General features: G+C 37.0%; 1 protein-coding gene across 3 annotated transcripts in view; it reads right to left on the minus strand.

Moving 5' to 3' along the window:
• Positions 1 to 646: 646 nt before the first annotated feature.
• SKAP2 (src kinase associated phosphoprotein 2) overlaps positions 647 to 9,878 on the minus strand; it is a 159,510-nt gene continuing 150,278 nt past the window's right edge. Inside the window, exons 12-13 of one of the 3 annotated variants that reach the window (XM_039862591.1) lie at positions 3,478 to 3,579; positions 647 to 3,108 (exon numbers count right to left, since the gene is read on the minus strand). In XM_039862591.1, coding sequence (XP_039718525.1) covers positions 3,487 to 3,579 — 93 coding nt within the window. In that variant the 3' untranslated portion in view covers positions 647 to 3,108; positions 3,478 to 3,486. Of the gene's footprint in view, positions 3,112 to 3,477; positions 3,580 to 9,878 lie in introns of all 3 variants that reach the window. The other 2 variants (XM_039862590.1, XM_039862589.1) reach the window with 2 other exon arrangements.

Below are 9,878 nucleotides of genomic sequence, written 5' to 3' on the forward strand. Positions count from 1 at the left end.
AGGTACCAGACTCTATGAAGTGAGTAGGAATAGGATAGATGAGAAAGAGTATAGAAAAAGTAGAAATCATAAGAACTGTGAGAGAGTCTTGACTAGAAACATTTTAGAAACAACTGAATGGAATCTTTACTCTTCATGAAAGGCCGTATACACTAGCAGCAAAACAAACAAACAAACAAAAAAACAAACAAAAACCCCCCACATGTATAGATTTCACTTACAGATGGTTGAAAAGTGATTTTCTATGGTCCTATAATACTTTATGTCATTATCTGTAATTAAATTACCACAAAGTAAAAATAATCAACTTAAAATAATATAAAGTATTGAAAACAACTGCTAGGGTAAATGGCATTCTTTTTCATAAAGGAAAATGACATGTACAACAAAGTGGCAAAAACAGAACGGAGTGAGCTGTGGTTAAGTGTAAACCCTCATAGCGATGCAAGCCATTTGTACTATCCTTACTTCTTTGAATAAATTCAGATGACAGCCCTATTTCATTTCTTCATTCAGTTTGGAGGCCAGATGGCATTAGAATCATTTACTTCACCTTGTTGTGCTTAATTACTACAATCAACACACTATTTTCCAAATTAATCATAACAAAGTAATTTCATTAGTAACACAGCAGGCTGTTGAATTATTAGCATCATAACAGTTTGCAAACAATTAAACTTTATTTGAACCTTAAAAATTTGCAGAGTGGAACATTATTGTAAGATCTAATGGCAATAGAGTACGAATTCAGTACAGAGCAAATAATCAAGCAAAATGCTATATAAAATATGACTTACAATCACCTTTGAAAAAAATTAGCTCTCTAACTGTTCATAGAAAAACAAATAAAACTAAGCAAACATAATGAGAACATAGCGATTAGCATATTTCCTAACAAGCCATGTTGTTTAAATTCACATTAATGATATTATTATGATCTTGAAGAGTGTGTGATATATTGCCAAGGGTGCTAAGAAAAAGTTTCTCTCTGGTATACACAAATGATTTCACCAAATGAATACCAAGTTGTCATGAACTGAGAGTAATGATTCTTCTTCTTGTCGCTCCAATTTTAAATCGTTTGTTTTCTTTTCTCTCTCCCTCCCAGACTCAAGTTAGAAAAGAACAAAGGCCAGAGGAGCTCTGGACAGAAGCTAACACTTCATCTCTGTATCGGCACCATCCACAGAGACTATCGGGCTTGGAATTGGTCATCCTTTGGCAAAGGACTCCCTCTCCTGGATTAACTGTAAAAGGAGGCAGAAATGTTCTAAGGGCTTTACATTCTGTGGGAGTTTGTGCCTGAGTGGGGGAGGGGTCTCCAAGCAGCGTGGTTTGCAATGAAAAGCTGCTGCCATCTACCGGCCCAGGGCTCAAACCTTCACTTAAGCCAGGAACGGAAAACCTGTCTCCACCCCACTAGCAAGTCTACGCTGTCAGTGGAAACCAACAACTGCTTCTGCTTTTCAACCTCTCAGGCTTTGCAAACCAGTCCATTTGTTTCATTTCTGGTTATCTTGCTTTTTCCCAAGATGATTTCGATCTGTTCCAATGGCTCGTTATTAGGAAAAGATTAACGAGCACACAAATTAATTTCTGAAAGCTTTAACTCAACAATGTCAAATTTGTATAGAGTTTACCCACAATCCCTAAAATTAGTATTTTTTAACATTTCAAATCACATGATCACGGTATTGAAGGGATCATGGTAAAATATACACTCTGAAATACTGCTCGTCAGTAGTTTTATATTAATAATGGAGGTTTTAAAATCTTATCAGCTTGTTTGTGTGGTTACACTCCTTATCTTCATAAAGCAAAGCTCTGAAAAGTTCAATGAAGGTCGTACCTACTAATCAAGGATTCGGTATGAGGAGATGATATCTACTCCAAATACTTATCCATTCGGCAGTACGTTCTGATATATATTAAGGCCATACCAGTATCTTATAGGCATTCAGAATACCTTTGATTTCAAACATACATAAAAAGGCATTGATATAATTTTGCAAATCTTGCTTAGGCAGCACAGTGTATAACTCGAATGTCAGGCTAACGCTACCCTTCCACTCACCTGTTGGTGTGTGTGCCTGCTGTGGTCGCTACACTCTCCTCTCCGAGGCTTCCTTTTGTCTTCATGGCTCTGAGATGTGTAGCAGAGATGCACGTCTGGGGTCGTGCTGTTTTGTGGTGGGACCGTAAGAGCATGGCCGTGATCAGGCAGGATTAGAGAGTTCTTGGGGCGTGCCTTCTCACTTTGAGAATACACTGAGATTCTTTATGCCATTATATTAGTGGAGAATGGGGTCTCTTATGAATTTTTGATTTTATTAAACTTAAACAAAACTATGGTAGAAAACGTTGGCAAGCCCATCATTAAATGAGGGTGTCTGTTATTGATATCGGGCTTTACACAAACCAAGGTTCTGGTCTGTACGTGTCTTGCAGAAAGTGACAGTACACTGCCACTTGCAATTCCATCATTTTCTTTCTTTCTTGTACCTATATTTAACATAAAGTAAATCTGCTAATTGGTAAAAATTCTTTCATGAAAACATGTTACTATTGTGTGAAAAATAAATACTAAGATAAACCACAAAGTTTTAACGCCTTCTTCTTTAGGTAGCACCTACCAAAAACTTGCATGATATATTCAATTTAAATTTTTATGAAATTACATATTACAGTCTAAAAAATAATTGATATCCATATCACCATATTGAGAAATTACAACTCATACTGGAAGTAGCAGTGACTATGCAGTACATATAAAATAGTGCTGAATTCTTCACAAATCAAATGAGTAAATAGAAACTACAATTATTTCTTTGCAAAATAGCAACAGGTATAATTTTACTGCTTGCATCTAATTTACATTAACATCCTTCACTTAATTTCACATCAGAGGACTATTACAATGAATGCATAAAATAGCAAAGACGAACGATGTTCAACAAAACAAAGAAAGGTTATGAGCTGTCACTCATGCTTTCACGAAGATTCTAAATCCAAAGCATCTGCAGAGTAGCAAGAGAATCTTCCTTTTCTGCAGGCGGAAAAGGAAAGTTGCATTATGATTTTTTTCTTCAACTGAAATGTTGATTTTTCCTGCTTAGAAAAAAAATGACATTTTTTTTTTTTGAGCCAAGGAAAAGTGAATGCTTACTCAACTTACTTCCTCAGAAAGGCCATAAAAGTGGTATTTTACTAAAGAAGAAGAGGTTTGGCATAACAGCTGGCTATTATGAAAGGGACTGTCTCTAAATAATCTATTTACTCCCAAAGTAAATTCTATGAAGTTATTTTTAAAATTAAGACAGAATTTTCTTTTTTAAAAAAAAAAGAAGATAATGGTTTGGGAGCATAATCTCTGTGTTCCAGAAAACTACAAATACTTTTAAAAAGGCAAAGACTCGTAACGCAGAGACCAAGAGAACATATGAGCTATTACAGAATATTGGATTAAAATGTACTTACCCAGGACTCTCAAATATCATACATCTCCATTATGTAGGCTTTCGGCACCAAGCCAATGGCTCCCTTCATTTCTCCTACCCACCAGCCATATCTATTGTATTCCTAATTGAAAACAATATGCAATATTAACCTTTAGACTGGTGAAAGTACAATGTCGTTTGTATGCAACTTCTTAGAAATGTTGTTTCTTTTTATAAAGTTACAAGAGCTTGAGCTGCAAATTGAAACATTTTAATCTTTTTTGTTTCTGGCCACTTTAAAAATGCTGTTAGGCCAAGATTTAAATTAAGTATAAGACAAAGCCTGTTTATTACTCAGTGTAGAACACAGCAACAGTCACTCGCAAGAACCTAGCAAGTGGAACTATGCCCCTGCCCCACTCCTCAGTGCTGGAGGAAGCAAGGTTACAGCCAGGACACTTAGGATACTATCTTTGCCTTCAAGAAGCTTATCATCTAGAGCAAAGACAGAATTTTCTTTTCCCATAGTAAACTACTTAATTCTTAGTTAAACTTATATGACCGAAAATAATTTAGAATGTAGAGGTATACCCCTCTTTAAGAAAATCTACTATATGAGTATGACATTTTAAACAGATAAGTTAGAGAATAAGGAAACAATAATAATACCAAAAAAAATTTCTTTACAGAACCCTTCACAAAAGGGCTCCTTTGAAAAAGCTTCCCTAAGATATTTATTGTTCTTTTTATTGATCATAAACTACATTAGATAAAAGATGGGTAGAAGGAATCGAATGGTGGTGTTAGAGTCAGCGTTACAGTGAAGAGCAACAGGAAATAAAAGTATCTCGAGTTATAAAGGTGAAATTTTAATACGACTGTAAAAGAGTGACTGATGTGTCACTTTTGCCTTTACTTTGAGATGTGAGATGAGCTGCACCTCCATCTCCCCTTTGCCTCTACTGACAGATAACGCTGCTGCTCTGGGTATCGCAAACACTCTGTAACCGGTCTCATATGTCTGCCAGATTGACTAATGTATTTTTATTTCAAATTTATTTATGTTTACTGAGATACAAACAAAATAAAATGAATTACAAGTTTCAAGAATAATATCTTTCAAAAGCAATACTCTGCAAAAGCATTGTAGGACCCGAATTTAATTTTTCATATAGATAAATTTTTAAAATCAATCCCCAAAGTAATTCAATAGGCTATGATTGTCCAACATCTGAGTCATAGATAAATGTGCGTATGTATATTGAGTTATGTGCGGGGTGAGAATGTTAATACAGGCACAGACTTAACATCTGAATTGATGAGCATGCTACTGATCAGAAAGGAAAATTATATAATTCAGTATAAATGTAGCAATATTAACATGTGTGTATTGAGATGTAGTCTATCAATACAGAGGTTACTGGATTACAATCTATAAGTGTTTTTTTAACAGTGAGATGTATCAGAATTAGGTTTACTAAAAGAATAAGGTGGAAGAAAAAGGGGAAGAAAGGCTAATCCTGCACTTCTTCTAATTAGGGCACAGCTCTGGCTTACGAGGCAGTGGGTTCAAGATTTTAAGTTTAAAAGTTCACTGATAAAGTAAACTTAGTGGACAAAACTATCCAAGAAATGAAAATAGTCTGATGCCCAGAATTCAATGGTGATGAGTAAAATGTATGTAGGATATATTTATCAGAAGAAAACACCAACTTACTGAAAGCTAAGATTAGCAACCATTATGCTCTAATAGGTACCTAATAAAACTGCCCTTTTCAATTTTTAAGGCAATGAATACAATCGGAGCCTAATGCTTAACAAAACAAATGTATTTAACCTTTCAGAGGCCAAAGACTTACACTGTTAAGATTTCAAACTGGATGGTTAAAAGGGTAAGCATAAGTGTGAAAGTTCCTATCCAACACCAACCTAAGATTTCCAGTTGATTCTTTGGAAGGAGGAACTGGCCACCCTAAGGGCAGGCACAGAACACATTCGATGAGAGGGCATATTATGACCCAAACCTGATTGCAGAGAAGAGCCTGCAATCCAGGTTTCAATGTTTAAGCTCAATTTTCAAACCAGAAAGTTCATATTACTTTATAATATTCTGCCTTGGTTATAGCCTGTCCTCTCATTTAAGGGACTATTATTCTCAGAATGCTGACTCACATCCAAATTTAAAAAACTGATTTCCAACAAATCACTTCAACAAAGGACCAATGACATGCTTCACACGTGAGAGAATTCTGCGTGACGGTAACTGGTAAGATTCATTAAGTAGGAAGCACAGTTGTAAACAGCAGGGAGGAACTTATTCAGCTGTAAACAAATCCCTTAAAAGTAACATTCTAGGAAAAAAAAGTTTTACACTAAAATCATCTTAAATGCTTCACTTAATTAATTTAAAATAATTGAAAAGCATATGAAATAAACACCTCATAAAAGTATTCTAAAATACCACAGGCTTAAATCAGAAAAGGGTAAAAATAAAAAAATTTAAAAAACAGAATGTTTAGTACTTTACGTCCGTAAAGAATTCCATATAATACTGGTGGAATTAAGAGGTAGGATAAAATATAGTGAGGTAAAAATCTAGTAGGCAAATTTATGGATTTACACTGCAGCCACTGGAGTACGTCCACAAGACTGCAAACACAGAGGCTGTTACTTTTATTATTACCATCCTCTGTATGAGCCTCCTGAGCAACATGAATCCCAATTAAACCATTTGCAGCCTATAAATTGGAATGAACATGCTTCTTGGAGTACAGTATTCTACAGTATTCTAAACTTCGGCCTGAAGATTCAGTATCATACAAGGTTGCCTTTTGAAGGAGAAAATCTGCCTTTCTTTGCCTTCCCCCAAACAAATGTGATTATGAATAACACATTACTTACAGTGGAAAATAATGCAATCCGTACACTGTTGTCTTGTGGTCCACATACTGATTACAGTATTGTTCTAAACGTCACAGGTGGGTCATTAAAAACAACAACCCTCAAACCTGGTCTTGTTAATAAACAAAAAATAAAGAGACAAAACCATACCAGGCTGCCATCTAAATCTCTGAAAGGATAGGAAGCATCATGTCATCTTTATGGCACGTGAGCGCTCAGGTACAAAAGATGTGCCATCTGGTATCCCTCACCCTATCCGGCTCTTAATGTCGACTGAAATGCTAACATAGGCAAGTGACTGTACTTCAGGAGGACTGATAAAATAATGAAGAGTCCTTTAATCTACAGGAAACCATTCTAGTCAATTTATAAGAAATATTGCATCCCTTTGTAGGACGTGTAATTATTTTCTATTAATCATGTGCTATAAAGCTACATTATGCGGTTATTCTGTTATCACTAGGAAGGGGCCTGCAGTCAGCTTCTGACAATGTTAGGTAATTACTAACACAAAGCTTCTTTCTGCCCCCGTAGTAATGCTATCAAGATCCAGAGGTGCAGTGATGCTTATTGTATAAAAATAGTACTCGAACGAAATTCAATCTCTGCAAAATGGATGGCTTCGAGGCAAAATGCAAAGAAAAAGAGCAAAACTTCCCCAATAATCGAAGAAAGGAATCGTAAAACGGCTCTGAACAGTGGTGATTTAACTCCTCTGTTTTCAATTTTCGTACCATTAAGATCCTTTTTATTTGTAGTTAAAATTTTAGGCCTCGATTAATAGGTATTAAGCAATAAATTAAAGCGATTACATAATAAGGCAGGAAAAAAGGACTAGTTTTCATAAAGTGAAACAGGAACTTTCTCCAACACAATAGTAAATACATGTCCATGTTTACTCACTAACTAAATCCTCTGTCTCTGCCAGTGTGTTATTTTACACTTAAAAAAGGCCCCAACGTTTACTACTTAAATCCTTTTCAGCACCATGATTCTCATTTTTCAAGGAGGTTAATCCACTTTCTGCTAACCATATGGTAAAAGAATGCTGCCTTAACAGAAACTTGAAACACTAATAAGGTTTTGTGATGTACTGCCCCTTTCAGAAATTAGCTGTTTGAAAGCAACAGGTGTTAGGCCCTTTCTTCAAACATATATCTGTCTTCCAACTATTCACTGTGATATTTTCAATTTCTCAAATTATTTATAAACATTGTAATGGTACAAAAAAACTAGACAACGGTTTAAAATATGGAAATACTTTCTTCAAGATACCTCTTCAATCTCTTCCTTTTTACTAGCTCCGATTAGAAACTTTATAAGAACCTTTGCATTTCTCATACATCCATCCTTCAAAGGTTCTCTTAAAATGCACGAGAACTTGACAGCCTCAGTGTTTTACTATTTTTATCTACACATCTGCTGCTCCGATCAGTCTCCTGACCTGTTAAGTGGGAAAACTGGTCCTCCATGATGTCTGAACACCACCATTCACGAACCTGCTTGAAGACACTGAGTCTCCTGGTAGCTTACGGAAATCAACCTCATCACTTTATAATTTACTACTAAGGTGTGACTTGGAGTTACTCTAATTCAAAGAATTACTATTTTTTCTCTTTGCACTGTGCATTCTATTTTTAAAGCAAGAAAGACAAAGGACAAGAAAGCAAACTGATAGTAAGAATTTCTTATAACAAATTTCAGTTTATATTCCAGAGTCAAGACTTAATTCAAATTTCTAACCAGTCAACATTTACAGTACTATACAGTAAAAAAGTGACAGTTGAACTGATGATTCGCAGATACTGTTAGGCAAAGAAAGATCCAACTGGGCTCAGTAAAGGCTGGTGGTGGAACTCAGTATGTTTCGCCAGCCAATACACGGCTGCCGACTGTCCCCAGGTTCACCTGCTCCTCTTTATGCCAACGTCGCCAGCTTGCTCAGGCCTTCGCCACTGCAGCCTGGATTATTGCATCATGAGCTCTGCCTCTCTGTGCTTCCCAGAAACCGCCCTTGTCAGTTTACTCTGCTGCCCAAGAACTCACAGGAGCTCCTTATACTAGCTCCTCAATGCATTACCTGTGAACTCCTCACCTTGGCTCTTCCCCTCTTCCCCGACCCTGCTGGCAACCGTTTTTCTCGCTGCTCTGGTCTGCACAGCGCAACCTTCCCCACTGTACTCACTCCTACCTCTGCACGTGCCGCTCCCTCCTGCGCCCGAACCCTCACCAGAGACTGAGACCCGACTCAAGTTACCCATCGTCATGAATTTCCTCTGATTATCTAATCCATCCCTACGTCTCTCATTTCAAGCTGAGGATTTATTCCTCAGTAGATTTTATGTACTGTACTTTTGTACTTTCGACTAAAATAAAGCACAAACTCACTGAGATCAGGGCAATGTCTTATGCTAAATCTGTGTTCCCTACACTGCGGAATGTGTAAAAGGTGTTTAACGAACATGTACAGGCTGATGAAACATACTCTATCTTCATTATGGATGATGCACCAGTTGACTATCTTAAATATTTTCTTAAGAAATATAATTTCCAATAAAAAATATCCTTCCTTATGTGTACCTTAGACATCTTGAAGAATTTTAGGAATGATAAACAAAGATTTATTCTGCAGTACGTTTAGCTTCGCAGTCTGAAGTGTGTGCTGCTACTCGTGGCTAGCCGTGGCCCGCCATGTTTTCCAAGGCACCATATGCAATGCCTGTGTAAAGAGCTCACGTCCCATCTGCAGAAAGAAAGATATCTGTCTCCTGCAGAACTGGGACCAAATGATTCCACTTCGAAGAAACGAGCGCAGCTGAAATTACTGTAAGTACCGAGGAGGTTAAGACAGAACTCTGCAAAGGTAGAAACGGAGGGGCAGGTATGAGGGGTGGAATGCTGGGTTTTCAGCTCCTGCTTACTATTCTTGTAATTATTTTCTCAGAAGAGCCAGAGTCTCAATGCTAACTATGTTACTAACTAGGTATGCGGCCTTGGGCGATCCCCAAATTCATTAGGGATGATGTGTTTATTTGTTTATTTACATCACTCCTTGAGACTCCACAATAATCCAGTTACATATTGAACATAAATCAAGAAATCTAAGTATTACATATTTGGACCCCCAAAGAATTACCTTCATGAAATCTGTTGTCATACTATAAATTTTTTTGTAGAGGGTATTACCTATCATAGTTGTATTGATTATAAAAAGTTGTTCGGGTCAGATGATCATTGAACATTCTAGAAGTTCATGTGAGAATTTTTTTTAAGTAGACAGTACTAGGAAAAGCCAAGATCTCTACGTTATGATTAACAGGAATTATTAGCTCCTCGTCTCTCCCTTCTGCAGTCTGGTTACCAAGGAGCCCAGGGCCGAGTCAGATGCTCGGGTGTGGAGAGTCCCTTGTCCTGGAAAGTCTCCACAGAGGCGGTCCTTTCCCCCCCCCACCTTTTATTCACTTCCCCCGCCCCCTGCCCCATTATCTTGCACCTCGAGACTTCCTCACCTGTAAAGTGAAGGGCTAGCACTAAGGTTTT

The sequence above is a fragment of the Pteropus medius genome, unplaced genomic scaffold, assembly GCF_902729225.1.
Source record: "Pteropus medius unplaced genomic scaffold, Ma_sr-lr_union100, whole genome shotgun sequence".
Taxonomy (NCBI): Eukaryota; Metazoa; Chordata; class Mammalia; order Chiroptera; family Pteropodidae; genus Pteropus; species Pteropus medius.